Here is a 22,205-nt window from a genome sequence, read left to right on the forward strand (position 1 = left end):
AGGAAACATATCATAGGTACCCAACATGAAATATCTTATTCCTGTATATTGTTTCATCTCTGTAAATCATGTACTGTTTGTTTCCATAATATAAAATAAAATATAATATTACTTATACATCTATTTGACTTATTCAATAATTGCAAAATCTCTTTGTGGCGTCATTTAAAATTAAATAATAAGTCATTTTAATGACAATAAATAATAATTATAAGTTTATCCCGTCGAAGAAACCATTGGTTTTGAAACATGTAAATCCTTTTTGATTAAAAATAATGGTAACAGTGATTTGTTTTTGGGGTATTATGCCATGTTGCACTACCTCCTTCTTTATCCAACGTTTCGGAAAGCATTACAGTGTCCATCATCAGGGCAGATGTGTGTGTGTGCAAAAATAGTGATGTTTACAAAGTGTTTATTTTATTAAGACATCACTTGGTTTTCAGGAATAAATTAATGCGAATTTGGAAGAATATATTAACCCACTTCCTGAAATCCGATCGATCGATCCGAAATAAAAAAAATAATTCATTTTAAAATAAAGTTTTTTATAAAACTTACTAGCTGTACCCCGCCACGCATTGCTGTGGCTCAGTCTGTCTGTGCAGATAGAGAAACAATAGTGTCTCTGGTGACATCTATATAATATAGGTTTATAAAAACACACGCGCATTAAAATGGAACTTTTGTCAAAATTTCAAAGCAATCGGTAAAGAACTTTTGGAGATTTAATATTTGAACAAACGAACACTAAATTTTTTATTTAAATATCCTTTTTTTATTATATTTTCTTTTAGGAATGAATGTCATTATAAATCCCACCAATTGAATTATATAATAGTCTCTTCAAAATGGTACTTAAACTACGATTGATTGACTGGCGCATGTTGGGGGGAATATTTTGAAAGATGTAATCAACATCGATCAATCAATATCAATCAGACTTCAATATGCACATTTTATGGACAGATATATTCTATAATTTTATTATTCTTGTGAGCAAGCTAGGCGATTAAAATCATTAAAAAACTTAAACCGGGATTTAATTGTTCTGTTAGTATTTTTATTTTATCGAATAGATGTGTTAGTTTCTCAAAAATTCTTACTTCATTGTGAAACTACAAGTTTAATGAATACCTACCGCTCAGTAGACTCCCAACCGTCTTGTATACATACCGCTCAGGAGTCCCAACCGTCTGGAGACAGTGAGTCTGTGGCATCTCCAATTGGGGTGTGTTGTGAGGTTAAAGATAGTGAAAAGGTGAAGAAGATGGGTAAGAGGAAAGTGGAGAAGTATACAACTATTGAGATGTTGTCACCAAACATGGGCAAAGGCATTGCAAGCAACATTAGAATTCTGAATGGTGGTCTCTCTCCAGGGCGATACTGAGAGTATCTTCCACTCTGGAACTTTCCGCAAATATACAAGGTAAGTACTAAGTAAAGTAATTTACGGGAATCGAAATAGCGACCTCTGGATTCGTAGTCGAGAGCCTTACTTCTCGAACATGTAGGCATGTCGGAAAGAAAAATATTCGCAGCTATTTATGTATTAACAATAATGACATTTCGTTATCAGCTATCTAAATATTAACAAAAATGAAATTTCGTTATGCATGTTAACAATAATGAAATTTAAAATCGTGACCATGGAAAATAAAACAGATACATCTACAGGTAATTTACATGACCGCAATGATTGCAAGTCGGGGAAGGTCAGCAGGTGTAATCTACAACGCATCAAAAAAATATAAACACTGGACATTGTTATGAACAGAACATTAACTTTCCTATACTTAAAGATCTTGTACATTCCCACTTTTTAATGTATTTGTAAATCTACTGTTGACAGTTACATCAACATAACTACTTACCTATGATCGTGGTTTTTGAGTGTGATAGAGTGCCAAGTTTGAAAAATTCAACATAATTGATATTTTTTGGTTCAAAAGTTTTATTTATTTTTTTGTGTATGAAGATTTTCAAAAAAAATAAGCAATCATAAGTCACGAGCCGCCACTGCCCATGATTATTATTATATGAAAGACAGTTAGCTTGAAATCAATTCTAAAATGATCATTTCGTAGTAATAAACATTTAAAAAGATATTTATTGTGACTTCTTATAAGTAATACAATGGAGAATAACATAATATTCATGACATAATAAAACGATATCATGATAGTGTGAGAGGAACTAAGCCAAATTGTATTTACATTTTAAAAAAATCCTGAACTCAGCTCTACGTAATCCACTCGCAATTTTTTTTGAAAAAGTAAATTGATTTAGTACTACCGGAAATGATATAAAATACTGCATATCTTACAATAAAATTGTCACATTAACAAGTTGATATGTTTTTAGTATCTATTTAATAGTATATTGAAATAACTCGAATACATTTTAAAGACTTTTTTCATAGTGTCGAAATCTTAAAAATGGAAAACTAGAATAAACAATGATGCAACAAGACATGTTTTACGAACACGAGAAAATACCCCGGAACAAAAATGTAGTTAGAAGACTTAATTTACAAAGATATCACAAGACCGGAACAGCAATACAACGAACGATATCTGCGTATCGAAGCAAAACGAGCTACCGGAGAAACAATAAAACGTACTACACGTTGAAGCAAACCGGGCATGATTTATAAAGAAAACGACATACTGAATCAACAATTAAACGGACTACTCGGGGAAACAACCGGGCATGATTTATAAAGACAACTACATACTGGAGCAACAATAAAACGGACTACACGTTGAAGAGACCAGGCATAATTTATAAAGAAATCGACAAACTGGAATAATAAATAAAATCGACTACTCGTTGAAGCAACTGGGCATGACTTGTAAAGAAAACGACATAACGGAGCTACAATAAAACGGATTACTCTTTGAAGCAACATGGGCAACCAGGCATGGTTTGTAGTGAAAACGAGATACTGGTGCAACAATAAAATGAAATAGTCGTTTACGGCGAAGCAAACTTGGCACGTTTTGCGAAGACAGCAAGATACCGGAACAACGATAAATAGAGTACACTAATGTAACAAATAACGTTTTACAAAGACACCGAGAAACACACCATTCTAACAATATGCTTTTTCGAGTTCAGGTCAATCGAAGTGGCTCACCAGAGTATTGTTACAATTATGAGCTACTACATTTCGTATGAGTTTGAATAACTTCCGCTACATAAAATTTTAGCCATATTCATTTAAAAGAAACGATTATTATCCCTATACAAGGAAGTCCATAATGTTACCTAGCGCTGTTTAACCCTAGATTCATAACCTTATCTAAGAGGAACATTATTAATAAACATTCGTCTCACAGACGACTAAATTTAAGTGACGAGTTTTGGGGTACTTGCAAATAAAATAAATAAATTAATATGGCACTCTTTAATATGTTTAATTAGGTAACAAAAAAAATAATAAACGAGTTAAAATTAAATTTCATCGGTACATTCCACACACATGAGGCCGCGATTGTCCTTGCACATATACTTTTTGCATTGCTTGCATTGGAACCTTGTCATTTGCCGTTTTTTATAATCACAATAACCACAAACCTTTTTTTGAGTACCACTTGGACCAGTTGTGGCAATGGTAGGCATTTCATCTAAAACTTCGGCGATTTTCCTTTTTAGTAATCTCTTCAAAGTTGGCATTTCGTGTCTTTTACGTAACCATGTCGTTATCACTGTCGGAATTTGTTGGTACCATTTCATCTAATTCCACATGATCTTCGAAATCACTGATTTCTACATCCTTTTGCTGACTGGTAAAATCACCATCACCAGAATCAGATAAACGATTCAAATAGTCATCAATTTACCGATCATCCATTCTAAAATAAAATAAAAAGATTTCATGTAAAATACACACAATAATACATTTTTTAACGATAAAATAAGATGCAACTATAAATAATAACTCATATAGAATAATATCATATACTTACTTTTACTCTGTATAACCAGAACTCATCAAAAACAATGTTTTCAAAATAACTTGCAGTCTCGTCAAAAGTTACACTATTCATAAACATTCGTCTCTCAGACGATCAAAGGTCTATAACTTGTCCACAAGACTTCACTGCGAGGCAAGCGCACCCGCTTTACTAATGAACAAGCAATCTAGGAAGGTACTTGAGAGGTCATCATTCTATCTCTTTCACTCGAGACACTAGAAACAAATTTACGTTTTGTGCGGTCTGTGGGACGAATGGTTATGAATCTAGGGTTAAATGTCTAAGCGTTCATAAATACATTATTGGTACAGAAAAACGCAGGGAACTAAAAAATAACAGGTACCTACGTAATTATAGTAACATGTTGGTGTAACTAATCTTTGGTAGCCACGGGCTCAATTCCCGTCGAATTATGTTGCGCGTATAAATTAATTATTGCGGTTCAGAATATTAGTTACTTCTATGGTAGTGTTGAAAAGTTATTTGATTATTGGTGCATTAAGTGACAGATTACAAGCGGAAAAAGAGTGGAAAACTGAAGTAAAATTGATATCGGCAGTACGTGAACTGGTCGGAGAAACAACTGGATTTTAATGTTTGGAGCCAATGGAACTAATGCATCCCCAATTTACCGTGGAACACAATTTACAAATAATTATAAAATTTAAACAATTTACTGTGATTAATTTTAATTAATAAAATGGGGTGAGTTGTGTGGCAGGAGGGAGTGAGGAAGGGAAGGAGATAGGAAGAGGAAGGTTGAGAGGTAACTAGCTGTGAAGATATGCACGGTTAACAACCAGGAGAGCTCTTGATACTTGTGCGGTGTCAGATCAACACTTTGTTTTCATATCACAGCAATTTTGGTGCAACGTTATGTAAAACCCCTCGGCCCTCGACAAAATAATATCTTGTCATCAAATATTCCCGCTTGACATTCAATTTCAAATAGATTCAAGAGAAAGTAGGTGAATAATTCTTTCAGATTTTACACAATGAAATTTAAAAATCTAAAAGTTATTGAGTTCGCAGATGACATAGCTTTCTTCTTATCATCCAAAATCATCCCTCTCGCCGTCAAATATCTTAACGAAGCCATGAATGCCCTTTGCACATGGCTCACGTTAAATGGTCTTGAACTTTCAATCCAAAAGACTCAGTGTGTCACCTTCTCAAACCGCCATAAAAACCCCCCCGTTCAATTTTTTTTTTTAAATTCTCCAATCTCCAACGCTTCTGAAGTAAAATTTTTGGGAGTAATATTTGATAGGAAACTTAAATGGTATTAATAATTTAGCTACTAAATGAGAAAATTTTTTAAATATCAGATCATTATCGGGCGTTTGGTGGGGAGCTCACCCTACTTGCATTAAGTTGCTTTACAACGCACTTATTCGAAGCCATCTCTACTATGCCTGCCTCTACTATGACTTTTTAGTACTGCCTCAAAAAATGTACTGGATAAATTAGACAAAATTCAATCTAAATCTTTGCGAATAATAACTGGAGTGATGCAATCGTCACCCATCAATTCCCTTCAAGTGGAATGTTCTGATCCTCCTCTTTATTTAAGGCGTCAACTATTTGCTGACAAATTTGTTCCTAAATATTTAAATTCTAAATGTCATCAGGTTATCCCCAGCGTCTCGTTGTTCATTGACTCAACCCATTTATCTACAATCAGAGCTTCAACTAAACCTCTTCCTGACATCTGTAAAAAATTTAAGTCTCTCTCAGAGCTCCACATCATCCAAAATGATCTACTTCCCTTATACAAATTAAAATATAGTCACGTCACCCTATCCCCAACAATATTAGAAGGGATCGGAATCCTTAAAAGTCATTCCAATCTCCTGGCCCGAACTGTCAATAATATGTTCAATGACATTATTTTATCTAAATGGCCCAACTTTTCTCTTTTATTTACTGATGGATCCAAATCTCCCGACTCTCCTAACTGTGGTATAGGTATTAAAGTTTACAATAATAATTCTAATGACAGAATATTTCATTCAATTTCAAATCAATTTTCAATATTTTCAGCCGAGTGCATTGCAATAATAGAATCTCTCAAATATCTAATCAAAAATAATTTTGAACATTCCCTCGTTCTCTCTGACTCTTTCAGTTCCTTCCAAAAACTTAAATCCAGTCCTCTTCTTCATCCTGATGATCACTTTGTATGCATTATTCGAGAGATGATCGCCTCCATTCAAAGCTCTGGTAAAACTGTAACTCTGATTTGGATTCCTGGACATGTTGTTATCATGGGTAATGATATTGCGGATGCCTTGGCAAAACAAGGAGCGTCCAACCCTGTTGTTACCCCCGTAAACCACATTCCCCTATCTGACATTTTTTCCATCATCAAAGATAGATCCCGCAATGTTTGGTAGGAGTATTGGCACATTGCTAGTCAATCCAAGGGAGCCTGCTATGCCTCAATACAAAGGACTATTCCATCAAAACCGTGGTTTCAGCAATTCCCTCATTTTTCCAAAAAAGAAATTTCTTCTCTCATTCGAATGAGGATCGGACATTGTTCCGTTCCTTCCCATCTTTTTAAAATTCACGTCGTTGACTCCCCAGATTGTACATTCTGTGGTCTAGAAGTGGGAACTTTAGATCACATATTTTTTGGTTGTCCCTCTCTAAACAAATATCCTCTCTTCTATCAAGCCTTATCTAAAATTGCCTCCCCTCCATTCAACATCTCATCCCGATTCGACATCTCAATTTTGAAATTTGCCAATTTAAATAAAATTAATATTTAAATTCACCTTTCATTTCTGAATAATTTTAAATGATGGCCAAGAACACCCTTGAAGGGTGAAAACCAGAAATAATGGAAAAAAAATTAAAAATCAACATATGCAATTAAACATATTTAAATTTTTGACATAAACATGGAAATGTTTTTTAAACTGGCTTACCGATATTTTTTATCGTATAAACTGTAATTACCACTTCACATGAAACTAAAACACACATTTAATTGGACAAAGGTTTTATAAAAGTTATTCCTGACTTTTTTCGCTTTATATAAAAATATTTATTATAAAATATGCAAAAATTGCCAAATATATTTGATATTGAAATAAGGGTAAATGCTGTTAACTCCATAATGGAGGACTGAACGTGGTTGGCGCTAACTGTCAAAAGAAGCGAAGATAGCAGTCCACAATGGAGTGCTGGTACCTACCCTGATGTATGGCAGTGACGCATAGAACTAGCAGAGGAAGGATGAAAGTAGACTGAATGCTGTAGAAATGAGATCTGCAAATAATGCAAGACTAATGTAAGCGTAATGAGTAAGATTAAGAAAGTGACGCTTATACAGTTTGGGTATGTAGAGTGAATGAACGAAGAAAGGTAAGGTTAATAAATGACGCAAATATGAATGGTAGAAGTCGGGGACGCCCGGGGAAGACATGGACGATCAAGTAAGTCAGATACTTAAGTCGGGCCATGTCAAGAGTCAGAATAATAGAAGAGTGTGTATTATACGATGTATGAATGTCAATGAGGCAAGGAGCGTGTGCCAAGACCGAGTTGTTTGGCGGTCCGTCATTTCTGCCAACCCCTGCGAGGAAACGGCTTGATGGTTAGTTAGTTATTCAGGCAGGGAGAAGTGTCCTCCAAAAGACTCTAGGGGTTAACAAACATAACAATATATATTATAAATTATATTACCTGGAGTGTCTGGTCTTTCGTGAGGAAGAAGAGCCAACGTGATGTTGGTGACGAGAGCCACCAAATATTGGGAAACCATTTTCACTTTAATAACTTTATATTAAATATTCGTAAATTAATCTAGCCAAATCTCACAATCTTGGTGTCACCAACGCGACTGAGCGGATTTTCGCTCAGGTTAACACAAATACTTCTATTTGAATGAAGTCGTTGAACGGCCAATGTGAGGCTCGTTTAGTTTTTTTGCGGATCACAACACATAAAATAATAATTATTATAAACGTGTGAAAAAATGAAAACAATGTTATTTTATGTTTTCTTCAAGTAACATATTTAATAGATGCTCACAAACACAATATTTTTTATTGGATATTAGAATTACACTGTTCTATTCACCTAGTACTTTGTGGTTGTTCATTATTAAAGTAAAATATAGTAAATATACAGGGACACTGATAAAACGCACATTGTGTCAGTTATATAACAATGAGAAGCAAGTTTTTATATAACAATCGATATAATAAGTATCGTATTTCAGTTTTCGGAAATACAAAATAATGCATTTTAGTAGTTTTTTCCTAAAAATCAGATAATTTGACTAACAACCTAAGAAACTATTTTAGGATCATAGGTTCATATTAGAGAAGAAAAAAAACTAACCTTATATCTTTGACATTAATAACAAAAATTATATTTAATTTGAGAGGCCGGTGTGGGTACCGCCGCCCCGAGAATTATTTATTGGATAACCAAGACCTCTGCCATAAGTCACCTACGTTTGGTGATTTAGCAGGGGTGCCCGGGTTCATCGTGTGAGGAGTGTTCAGGGTGCACCTGCCCACGAGCTGCGTGGCGTGTCAGATCGGGAGAGACTGGTTTGGGGATACCCTTGACCTCTCCAAATGGTCTCTGGACCCTCGCCTTGCGCCGCAGTGGGAGGGATATATTCATATGTCCGTCACTCCTGGACACACTGATCCCTAGATTCTTATCCAACCTTCATACCTTTTACCTTCCCAGAACTTCCCCTCCTTCCTTTCCTTCAAAAAGACCCTCTACACGGCGTCTCCTGTGTGGGGTTATTGTAAAAAAAAACAATTGCCGCCACAATTCACTAATTTTAATTTTAACAAAATAACTATTAAAATGCAATATTTTCTATTTCCGAAGCTGAAATAGATATCCAAAATAATTTCACTTAGAACCGTTTATTACCACCGTTCCTTCATAAGGGATAAAAATAATATACTATGAAAATACAGGGTGCGGCAAAACAGAGAGTGCAGTTTTGAAGGGTTATTAAAAAAAACGGCGCAACTTAGAGAAATGGGATTTATTTTGTTTTTTCGGTACGTCATGCCGTTTCATGCATCCTGTTCATAAGACCTGAAGATGTCACCAGAAAGATGATGGATGAAAGCGATTTCTGAAGTTTTCGGCCTCATTTTGGCCCATCTCGGCAGGTATAGCAGAGATTTCTTCCCGAATTCCATCCTTGAGTTCTTCTAAGGTATGAGGCTGCTGTTAAAATAACATTTTGCTTCAGGTAGCCCCCCAGAAAGAAGTTACAAATTGCAGCCGGAAGGCCCGCTGGGTGGCGACAAAATAACGATTTTCAAGAAACGTGCGGATGACGAAGCCCCGAAGTTGTCCGGACCAAGCCATGGTAACGACTGAAAACGGCACGACCCTTTCGATAAAATGAGACCCCTCCTGGGTTCCTACCCCTATCACACGGGATTTACCGGCACTTCAAAACTGCACTGCCCCTACTGCACCCTGTACGTAGTGTTAACACTATATTAAGATAGTTACACAGTTCCTTCATGAGAGAGGAACATCACCAATGCTGACACAAAGACGAGAAATTCTTCGCGCAGTCTTCTGCTAAGAGTGATCACTTAAATATCTAACTTTGGGGTTACTAAGTTTTGATTTGAGATTGAAGTCGTGGTTGATATAATTTTTAAGCATGTTTATTATTATTTAGGAATATGATACTTTTTATTCACTTATCACATATAATTGAGGGTTAATAGTTCATACAAATTATTTAATTTTACACGAATCTACACAAACCAAACATGTTAACAGCTTCACAATTTATATTGTACTGAAGGTTCGACTGCGGTTTAAAAGTATTTATTTTTAAATTTTTTAAATACGGTCCGTTTGCCTTCGTATGTTTGTTGCAACCACAAACACAGAGTCATATTACGATGGAGTGCATTAGTTGGGAATGCCCGTGAGCCAAATTTGGTTATACATTGAGGTTTTGTCTTTACCAAAAGAATTGTTAAACAGTAAATTAAAAAAAAACTTAAATATTTAAAAAATTTAAAACATCGGTTTATTGCGTACAAAACCGCTTCCTTGTAGGTTATATCAAATACACTTTAATATTAATAATACATCCAACTCAAGTAAAATGTTGGCAGTATCAACAACTCTGATCACTGAGTGAAAGGAATGAGGTAAAATGGGAGATAGCACAATGGGACTATTGCCTAAGTGCTCACGGGAACTATACAAGGTGTATCGGCACGTACCCGACAAACTTTAGCCAGCTATTCCTTAGCACATTTGCAGTAAAAAATGTTATGGGCACTTTGCTGTCCGGTAACATTTTTTTTTAATAAAAAAAATACCATTCATATTTTCACCACATGTCACCACTGTTTTATCCTTTGTCACAGTTTGAAAACCCATCTGGCAATATTTTATTCGAGTTTCGTTGAATAATATACGTACGTACCTACATTGGCGCGCTTTTACAATCACAACGAAATGGCATGGCACCATTCGTCTCATTTTTAGCTATTATTATTTAGTGTGTATGAAAGAGCGAACACGCTTTTTGACACACTTGCTAATAACAGATGTTGAACACCTGAAACAATGCCAATGACAGTGACGGAGTGTGGATTTTTTTATAATTTTTTGTTTTTAATTGAAAAAAAATGTTACCGGACAGCAAAGTGCCCATAACATTTTTTACTCCAAATGTGCTAAGGAAAAGCTGGTTAAAGTTTGCCGGGTACGTGCCGATACACCCTGTATGTAAACCTTCTCCGCCCTATAAACAAATAACAACTCTGGCCGCTAGATGCACTAGTGTAGCATATTGCCGCTGACAATCCTATCAATGGCGGTAAATTGAATTTATTTAGTACTCTGTGCCGCTGTTTTGCCGTTTCTAATATGTATTTTGATAAAAATATATTTAAATATGTCCCAAAAAGTAGGTTCTGTGGGTGCAGTTTACCGATGAAAAAATTACAAACGATAAAAAACACTCCAACTCGTTTTTCAGGATGGCAAAAAACCTTGACAGGGTAGTTATAATTGAATTGGGAATTGAATTGAATCAATAATAATAATAATAATTTAATATTAATAAGTCCTCATTAAGCAGACATAAATGTAATTAATGAATGAGATCCCCGAGGAGCGGACGTGTTTTAACTGCTCCGGTTTGTTTAATCCTTTCAAAAGGTCTCCCTTGCTAAGAGATTGCTGGAAAATGTTCAGCATACGTGTTTTATATAGTGCTTACCTTCTTCTTTCACGAAATGTGCGTAACTGTTACTGTTTAGCCGGAATTTGCAATTATTATAGCATTTTAAACCGATAAAATTTGGGAAGTGGAGCCAGAGCAAAGATGCTCAATGCAGTTGGAGATTTTATACCTGACCCCTCAAATGTCAAGTGGTGTCTTTAGTTCGGGATTTACGGGACCTCTTCAACCAAGGATATCTACATAGAAAACAGATAAGCCATATTTTATTTTATTTTTTTGTTTTTATTTATGTTTTCGTTTCAGATGACACATACACTTCACTTTGACTTTGGTTCAAGATTTTGTTTATGAAAGCCTGCGATAAGCGAGCCCTATAGGTCTGAGACAGAGGTATGAAATCGTTGCATCACGACACAATAAAAGAAATTGTAATTTTATTTTTTTTTTGGTTTTTATTTAGGTATTAGAGCCAGGAAAGAGTCTAAAAGGGTCGAGAAGATGTACTAAGTGGCATGAATAGCTAAGAAGTGACTAGAAGGGACTAAAATAGACTAGGAGAGATGAGGTGATTTTTCACAAGAGCGGCGCTGTATAAATCGTCCAAATATTATTATTATTATTATAAATAGAGACTAGATATGATGGACTCGCCGAACGTTACAGCGGTGCTGCCCAGGTCTGTTATCTATGTGAGGATATTATTTCAGCGCTCTTTATTAGCAGCAGACAAATACCTGAACGGATGACGAACCACGTGCTAGCACTGTTGGTGGACGCGAGGACTCTCTCCCTGCAGCAGCTGGTCCAGTTTCTTCACCACCTAGGATTCTTGCTGCAGAGTCTCCATTTTTCTATCTTCGTCTAACGTCACAGCGGTGCTGCCAAGGTCTGTTATCTATGTGAGGATATTGTGTCAGCGCTTTAATAGCAGCAGACACATGTCAGCGCTTTATTAGCAGCAGACACATACCTGAACGGATGACGAACCTCGTGCTGGTACTGTTGGTGAACGCGGAGGACTCTCTCCCTGCAACAGCTGGTCCAGTTTCTTCACCACCTAGGATTCTTGCTGCAGAGTCTCCATTCTCTATCTTCTTCGCACGTCACAGCGGTGCTGCCAAGGTCTCTTATCTATGTGAGGATATTGTGTCAGCGCTTTAATAGCAGCAGACACATATCAGCGCTTTATTAGCAGCAGACACATACCTGAACGGATGACGAACCTCGTGCTGGTACTGTTGGTGAACGCGGAGGACTCTCTCCCTGCAACAGCTGGTCCAGTTTCTTCACCACCTAGGATTCTTGCTGCAGAGTCTCCATTCTCTATCTTCTTCGCACGTCACAGCGGTGCTGCCAAGGTCTCTTATCTATATGAGGATATTGTGTCAGCGCTTTAATAGCAGCAGGCACCTGTCAGCGCTTTATTAGCAGCAGACACATACCTGAACGGATGACGAACCTCGTGCTGGTACTGTTGGTGGACGCGGAGGACTCTCTCCCTGCGACAGCTGGTCCAGTTTCTTCACCACCTAGGATTCTTGCTGCAGAGTCTCCATTCTCTATCTTCTTCGCACGTCACAGCGGTGCTGCCAAGGTCTCTTATCTATATGAGGATATTGTGTCAGCGCTTTAATAGCAGCAGACACATGTCAGCGCTTTATTAGCAGCAGACACATACCTGAACGGATGACGAACCTCGTGCTGGTACTGTTGGTGAACGCGGAGGACTCTCTCCCTGCAACAGCTGGTCCAGTTTCTTCACCACCTAGGATTCTTGCTGCAGAGTCTCCATTCTCTATCTTCTTCGCACGTCACAGCGGTGCTGCCAAGGTCTGTTATCTATGTGAGGATATTGTGTCAGCGCTTTAATAGCAGCAGACACATATCAGCGCTTTATTAGCAGCAGACACATACCTGAACGGATGACGAACCTCGTGCTGGTACTGTTGGTGAACGCGGAGGACTCTCTCCCTGCAACAGCTGGTCCAGTTTCTTCACCACCTAGGATTCTTGCTGCAGAGTCTCCATTCTCTATCTTCTTCGCACGTCACAGCGGTGCTGCCAAGGTCTCTTATCTATATGAGGATATTGTGTCAGCGCTTTAATAGCAGCAGACACATGTCAGCGCTTTATTAGCAGCAGACACATACCTGAACGGATGACGAACCTCGTGCTGGTACTGTTGGTGAACGCGGAGGACTCTCTCCCTGCAACAGCTGGTCCAGTTTCTTCACCACCTAGGATTCTTGCTGCAGAGTCTCCATTCTCTATCTTCTTCGCACGTCACAGCGGTGCTGCCAAGGTCTCTTATCTATATGAGGATATTGTGTCAGCGCTTTAATAGCAGCAGGCACCTGTCAGCGCTTTATTAGCAGCAGACACATACCTGAACGGATGACGAACCTCGTGCTGGTACTGTTGGTGGACGCGGAGGACTCTCTCCCTGCGACAGCTGGTCCAGTTTCTTCACCACCTAGGATTCTTGCTGCAGAGTCTCCATTCTCTATCTTCTTCGCACGTCACAGCGGTGCTGCCAAGGTCTCTTATCTATATGAGGATATTGTGTCAGCGCTTTAATAGCAGCAGACACATGTCAGCGCTTTATTAGCAGCAGACACATACCTGAACGGATGACGAACCTCGTGCTGGTACTGTTGGTGAACGCGGAGGACTCTCTCCCTGCAACAGCTGGTCCAGTTTCTTCACCACCTAGGATTCTTGCTGCAGAGTCTCCATTCTCTATCTTCTTCGCACGTCACAGCGGTGCTGCCAAGGTCTCTTATCTATATGAGGATATTGTGTCAGCGCTTTAATAGCAGCAGACACATGTCAGCGCTTTATTAGCAGCAGACACATACCTGAACGGATGACGAACCTCGTGCTGGTACTGTTGGTGAACGCGGAGGACTCTCTCCCTGCAACAGCTGGTCCAGTTTCTTCACCACCTAGGATTCTTGCTGCAGAGTCTCCATTCTCTATCTTCTTCGCACGTCACAGCGGTGCTGCCAAGGTCTCTTATCTATATGAGGATATTGTGTCAGCGCTTTAATAGCAGCAGACACATGTCAGCGCTTTATTAGCAGCAGACACATACCTGAACGGATGACGAACCTCGTGCTGGTACTGTTGGTGGACGCGGAGGACTCTCTCCCTGCGACAGCTGGTCCAGTTTCTTCACCACCTAGGATTCTTGCTGCAGAGTCTCCATTTTCTATCTTCGTCGAACGTCACAGCGGTGCTGCCAAGGTCTGTTATCTATGTGAGGATATTGTGTCAGCGCTTTAATAGCAGCAGACACATGTCAGCGCTTTATTAGCAGCAGACACATACCTGAACGGATGACGAACCTCGTGCTGGCACTGTTGGTGGACGCGGTAGTCTCTCTCGCTGCGGCAGCTGGTCCAGCCTCTTCACCACCTAGGATTTTTGCTGCAGAGTCTCCATCTTCTGTCTTCATGTCACCTGTTCCTGTTCTTCATTTTACTTTACTTAACTTCACTTTATTTTGGTAATATGTATATATATATATATTTTTTTTTTAATAATACCTGCATCAACTGTAAAGCGCCCCTGAGGTGATAACTCACAAAAGCGGCGCTATAAAAATTGTCCAATATTATTATTATTATAATAATCTAATAACCTATCTAAACCATAAAAGACACAGTTGATAGCAGTTTTAATATGTGTTAATGCATGGGCAAAAAAAGGTATATAGGTTCTATCATTTTTTCGAGTGCTTTAATTTATTAATGTAAAATAAATAATAATATATTTCACACACAATCCATATAAATTATGAAAGAATACAACTCTCTCTGCTAGGAGGATTGCAGCATACTGCCAACAGAATGAATGGAAAATGTCAGAAGCAAGATCAAACCATTGACGAAACTTTGTAATGATTTTCGGTGTCCTGTCACCTGGCATTCTATCCACAGAATCTCCACGGTTTTCGTGCTAAAATATAAAATCTGAATGAATTTAGTTTTATGATACTTGATTTATGAAAAGCGAAGATTTAAAAACCTCTAATTAGGTATCTTGATTTTGGGTTAAATATCACTCCTCACAACCGTACGAAACTTCTGGTTTTATTTTGTTTCGTGTATTTATGAGTAGTTTGTTTATTTAACTCATTTAACTTTAAAAAACGTGCAGTAAATCAAACAAAAGTGCGATATTTTAAATTAAAAATAAATTGCAAGAATGCTTTTGATTAATTATTTCGAGTTAAACACTGCAGCAGCATGCGCACTTAAATGTGTTTTGGCCATTGTTTGTTGCAATAGTGAGCAGTTATCCACAATATTCAGCCTTATTGATCCGTGATTGCAGCAAGATTCAAGAACGGTCACCCGTTTATCTTGAACTGAGAATTCAGTCAGAACCGGTGCCCGGTGATCGTAATGTCAGAGTAGGTACTTAGTGCAACTGTTTTTTAGGGAACGAGTTCTCTCAAAGCTTAAATACCATCGACACTTTTACAAAAATAGCAGAAGTAAACCTTGACTTCATAATCCCAGGGCATACGCGATCTGCTGCATAATGTGCATATTATGCGTGCTCTAACTCGCGCAATGAAGTTGGACCATCGATATTATTGGTCTATGAGTTGGACGCTTCTACGCTTGGTAGTTTTTAATCGAGTAACTGGTAAATCTATACGATCTATTTGAAGTCGATTTTGATAAATAACTTTTTTGATTTGAGCTTTCGCTTTCGAGTAAATCGAGTCCGAAGATGGAATTTTTTAGGTCAAATTTTATTATGTTGAAGTTAAGATCCTTCTCCAAAGATTTTTTTAACACTTTAACTGTCGGAAAAAAAAGCAGAAAGCAAAAGAAAGAGGTTTTTTAATGTTAAACCGCATGCACAAGAGTCCCAACTGCTCCCAACCGTCTGAAGCCAGTGAGACTATGGCATCCCCAATTGGGGTATATTGTGATGTTGACAGTAGCAGGGAGGGGAAGAAGATGGGGAAGATGAGGTAAGGGGAGTATCTGGCTATTCAGATCTGGTTACCAAACACGGCTGAAGCCATTACAGACAACGTTTCAATTCTAAATGGTGGTCTTACACTAGGGCGATACAGACACTATTTTCCATTCTGGAATGTGCATAAAGTAAACTATATATGATTTAAAATGAGTAAATTGTGAAATAACACAAATTCATCAAATAAAATTTTCTTGTACACAACGGGGTCTTAACCCGTGACCTTCAAATTGCTTGTCTAGAGCCTTACCCCTCGACCTCGGAGGCCGTCAAATGTACTACGAGTTCTTTGAGTTTCCGGACTCCGTGTATAACATATATATACCTAGTTCCGAATTACGAATACAGATGTCGCCCAAAGACGTGCGCAAATAAAATTTATTTATTTTATACTTGCTGACTTTTTTCTAATTTCAATAAATATTATTTATTTAAGGTTTTTATATATATATATATATGAAAAACTTCCAGAAATTCTCTAAATGATAGTGAAAACCCCCATCAAACTCCGTTGCATAGTTTAAACAGAAGCGGATAGTGACTTTGTTTTGTACTATTTAGAGATAATTCATTCACATAATATTAACCACAAAAAATATTTGCGGTGCGTTCCAGAGATGCAATGCCTTTTGCCGTATTTAGTGACCAGATCGGAATCGACAGGTACTTCCCAACCTTCGTCTATCTCATCTTTTTCTTTTCCCCACACTATCCAGCCTCAAAACATTGACCCGAATTGACAACGATGTATGACAACATGTTTCTAGATAGTTGATTTATGGTTTCTACTAGCTCCGGACTTCGGGAGAGTTTGACACTCTTCACATAAAAAAATTGGTAAGTGGGTAATTGATGTTTGATTCTGTCGAATTCATATTAAATGCATAAAGATTATTTATGAATTTAAGAATTATTTCCCCGGCCTAAGATGAGTCTCAAACGCAAATCACCATTCATAACTTTATTATTATATCAGTATGTTCTCGATCGACGATTGATATTAATTTTACTTTAGCGGCATCTATGATTTTGGACCTTTATTTTCACCCAAGTTTTCTACCAATTTTTGACCTGTGATTTACTTCTTTAACCACTCGAACGATCGCGCGTCAAAAAACTTTTTTCTCCGATTGCTCGCGGTTTTTTGGCGACGAATTTGAATATTTTCCGCCAACATTAAAAAAATCAAACCTCCGAATTTTAATACGGAGACATAAAACTGATTGTAGTGCTATACAGCCAATGAATTCACCTATATTTTTATAATTATTCTATATTTTTAGAATTGATAGATAAATTATTAAAAAATCTTAAACTTTATGAATGCGCGAAATTAGCGTTTTTGTGATTTGAAATTGCCGCCAGTGGCAGTTTTAAATATCTTTATAGAATATTTTCTACGTTTTTATGTTCTCTATGGCCTGTTTGATAACCACAGATGCAAGAATATAATGGGAAAATAATTTTTTGTACGTTATGCTCTCTTCAAAAGTTTGGTTAGAAAATAATTTTTTAAAATTTGAGTGCGTGACGTGTCAAAATTGAAATCACTGTATTATACTATATAATAAATTTACCACAAAAACTGGTATTACGTTAGGAAGATACATTAACTGTCTACAATTATTAATAAGCATAGTCGCCGTGTTGGCTTTATTTTATTCATTTGATGAATTATACAGAGAGCCTATTTCACGATGTCAAAATCATGGTGCTACTTTTTAAATAATTGTAAATTAGAACTGGAGATTTGTAACCATGTTTTTATATAACGTGCAAAACGAGGAAATAAGGCTTAAAATGAGATATACATCATAGATATAAACATTGCCAATATTTCAGGGGGATACTTTGAAAGTTGATGAAATTCACCAATATTTGACGAAAAATCACTACTGACAGCTACCTTAAGGTCAATCTACATAGGGTATATCGGAATATGTAAAATGATGATAAATTTGTATATATATATCAAACCTTTGTATGACCGTAGAATGGCAAATAAAATCATAGTGATAATTTTATATCTAAACGCAAAGGTATCGAAAAAAAATGGATGAGGGGAAAATAATTGATGGAACCAATAATTGATTTATTTATTAAGCCCTAATATCCTTTTAAATCAATATTACAGTTGTATGGTTACAATGAAAGAGCAGTATTTTGATTTAAACATTGTTTACACACTTTGTCATAATAAAAATGTATTCAGTTTATTGGTTTATTCATAATTTAAGAAAATCAATACATAATAATATCATTGTGCCTCGCTATAGAGTGAGATTCTGAGTATCGCTCTGGTGAGGGACCACCATTCAGAATTGAACATTGCTTGAATTGGCTTAGTTATGTTTAGTGACTAGATCTGGAAAAGACTAATACCTTGATACATTAAAATTGCCAAGAATACATACATTTCCTCTTTATTCGTGGGAGCCCATTTATTGGTACGCGCATGACGCTTAAATTGTTTTTTCGCAATCCATTGATCTGCATACCTGTTGGTCTCTCTCGCGATCAGTTCAACGAAATCTGCATCAAAGATTTTAAGAAAGGCATCCACAGGTTTGCCCATTTCGTCGGTATTGAAAGTTGGTCCCGGCGTGCCTGTGAAAGTCTCCCTTATCCCAGTAAAACGTAAGATATCATTAGACCAATCGAAAGAGTAACCTTCAGGCGGCAGAATCAAACGCATTGCCTCACTATCTACCTGGTCTTGTCTACTAAAGTCTATGGCCATAGCGGAGTTAGGTGAAACGTTGATAATATTATGATAAGGTATTGGTGGCATGTATCCTCATCGCTCTCTTCGTGGTCGACGTCACTCGCTTCGTCATCCTCGTCGCTCGATCTGTCCATTTCTGAAACAACAGAAAACCCAAATTAATTTAATGTGTCTATATTACGATAACCCACTGCCTCTGGTACGGCTTATGACTCGCAATACGATGGTCGCGGGATCAAATCAAATAAATTATATTTGAATAATTAGTGTTATTTTCACACAAAATTCATTTAAAATAATATATATTATATTTGCGGCACGTTCCAGAGTGGAAGATACCCATAGTATCGCCCTGGTGTAAGACCCCATTCAGAATTGAAACGTTGCTTGAAATGGCTTTTGACGGCCGGCATAGTCCAGTGGTAACGCATTGGACTGCCATTCCGAAGGTCGCCGGTTCGAACCCGGCGTGCGCAAATAAATTTTATTTGATTGATTTGTGTTATTTCACAATTAATTAATTAAAATAATAATTAAAATAATATATAGTATATTTGCGGCACGTTCCAGAGTGGAAGATACTACCAGTATCGCCCTGGTGTAAGACCACCATTCAGAATTGAAACGTTGCTCCAAATGGCTTTAGCCGTGTTTAGTGACTAGATCTGAATAGCCAGGTACTTCCCCATCTTCCTCTTTCCCTTCCCCACTTACCTTCAGCCTCACAACATCCCCCAATTGGGGATGCCATAGTCTCACTGGCTCCAGCTGAGGCTCTTGTGAGGTATTCATATAAAAAAAAAATATAAAAAGTTAATCAAATACTTGAGGCGGGCAATGTCAGGAGTCAGAATAGCACAGTCAGGTAGGTATGGAATGAAGAAAAGAGTGTGTGTGCCAAGATCGAGTTGCATGGTGGTTCATCCTCTCTGCCTACCGAAATGGCGTGAAGGTAAGTTAGTTAGTTTTATAACTCACGGTTTCCAAGTACAGACTCTTCTAGTACAGCTGCCTCGTCCACGTTACTTTTTCTGCCCATGTCTGACTCTGAAATAAAAGAAAACACAAATTTACAGTAGAATTTGGATATAATGACTTTGCATTTAACGGTCTACTGTTTTAAGTGACGATAATGTAAACTCTAGTAAGGTTTCATAGCTTTTAGTAGGAAAACGTATCCGTTTAAAGTGACCAACTACGTAAAGCGACCTATTTTAATGATAATTTGTCCGGTTACAAAACCCACCTACCAATACAGCCTCGCAACACAATGAGTCCCGTGAAGCGAAAGTGTTTTTTCAATTTAAGAAAAAAATGCTGTATTACACCGTTTAGAAGCCGGTGAATCAAATGTAATCCTCGCAAAGAAGTTCGGCATGTCTTATTTCTCACTCTGCAATACCCGTTACAGAAAAAAGATGTGTAATGATGCATCCACGACATAACAACAATACATTTTGTATGTTTGTTATGTGGAATTTTTAAGTACTATGCTTATTTCCTGCCAATATACCAACAGTGAAACTGTGCTAGGGATATCAATATAAAATATAGATAATTGATTTTATATTGAGCCCCTGGTATGACATTTCAAAAAATAAACTCACCGTTCCCAAACGCCGACAATTCTTCGTAGAATGGTACGTCCACCCACAGCTCGCTGTGATAGCCGGCTTCCGGAGAGAAGAGTTCCCCACTCCGCGATGTCCCAGGTAACGGCTCGGGAGATGCTGCACGGATAGGCATAATTGGTGCATTGGGAGCCGTTGATTGGGTCTGTGCGGGAGTGGACATCCACGGTGGTGGTACGGGTCGTGGCAACGGTGAAGGCGTCCCTTGTGAAAAGGGACACGTTGTTCTCTCCGGAGATGGAATTCTGAAAACATTTACATAAATCATAGAAAATTGTTCTCATTCACGTGTGAAACAGTAAGTACAGTATGTAAATAAACAATAAAATAAGAACTCTGTAAAATATGCACTGAATGTGCCAAATGCACAGAGCGCTGAACTTACCAACTCTCACTGTAAGAGTGGAACGCTGTCAGGAAAAAACAATAATATTGTACCAAGCATCTAAATACGATTACTTACTTTTGTTTAGTTTTTCTTGGAGGTGCGGTAGGGAGCAAAATGCGCGCCGCCTGCTTCTTGAATTTTCGGCTTTCCAGCTCTAGCCGGATGGAAGCAGGCAGGGCCCTAACAGCCTTTAGGGCCTTGACGCGATCTTCTCGCACCAGTAGCAAAGCAGGGTCGCTGTTTAAATAAATACAAATATATGATGAGTTCAACGGCCACAGCAAAGTACTTTCATAAAAAAACATTAAAAAATACTAACACTCCAGACGAGGCTGCAATTGCAGCTCTGCGTTGACGTCCACGTGCAGGTAGTCCGGCACCAGCTCGTACCCCACGTCTCCCTTTTCCTCTGCCTCCTCTTGCAGTCAGCACCGCTCTATAAATTTTAAATTGAAAACACTTAATGTAAGTACTTAAATGTTTAAATTTTGTTAAATATTGCACTAATATAAAATTTGAAAATAATTATTGGGTTGTGGAGTGATCCCTTTCCCTGGACGACAGCTGTTTCTGCACAAATTTGGTAAAAGTAAACAAATTAATTTATTATACAACTAAATTACTAAATTTTTATTGTGTGACGAAGGCTTTACACCATTTTACATGTGAAAAAGAGTCAACTTTTTGACATATGACTTAAAATAATTGGTTAGCAAATATCTGTATTAATAATGAACCAATTCAAATAAAACTTATATATATCTCTTTGTTTTGAATCACTGTGATGGAATATCTATATTTCAAATGCGCGAGTGCAGTATTTAAGACATTATTGTAAATCAAAAACAGATGACGTCTTCAGTTGACGTAATCTTACACAAAAACTTCAACCAAAACAATATAATACAAACAAACGAATTAAAAACGCATTTCAAAGATAGATAAGTCAATCATGATTACACAGATATATAATTATGCGTTAAAAACCCAATAAATTAATTACTTACGGCATTTTAGGAAGAGTCCAAAATTTCGTGAATGTTGAAAATTTATAATTTTGTTTTTGACAGGACGCCATAAAAAAACCGCGAAAACTCGTTAAATAACACTTCAAAGACAACGGATAAGTTCATAGACAAAGAGAATATATTATCAGCTATTCGATAAAACAAGTAGCTGGCCATGGAAACGTTTTAAATAATTACAATAAATATTTTACGAATGGTAGAAAAATCGGTCCATTTTTGGACCGATATCAATCGCAGAAAAA

The 22,205-nt window shown here is 37.3% G+C and overlaps 1 protein-coding gene across 1 annotated transcript; it reads right to left on the reverse strand.

The window, feature by feature from the left end:
- Positions 1–18,616: 18,616 nt before the first annotated feature.
- Positions 18,617–21,997, reverse strand: LOC149421316 (uncharacterized). The gene is made up of 6 exons (XM_089635471.1): positions 21,943–21,997; positions 21,255–21,371; positions 21,011–21,172; positions 20,524–20,792; positions 19,895–19,963; positions 18,617–19,052 (listed from the first exon to the last, which is right to left on the reverse strand). Exons 1-6 carry the CDS (start codon positions 21,945–21,947, stop codon positions 18,922–18,924), a joined length of 753 nt encoding a protein of 250 aa, XP_089491597.1. The 5' UTR covers positions 21,948–21,997; the 3' UTR covers positions 18,617–18,921.
- Positions 21,998–22,205: the final 208 nt, after the last annotated feature.

The sequence above is a fragment of the Hesperophylax consimilis genome, chromosome 9 (genome assembly GCF_061612785.1).
Source record: "Hesperophylax consimilis isolate HC1 chromosome 9, BYU_Hcon_1.0, whole genome shotgun sequence".
Classification (NCBI taxonomy): Eukaryota; Metazoa; Arthropoda; class Insecta; order Trichoptera; family Limnephilidae; genus Hesperophylax; species Hesperophylax consimilis.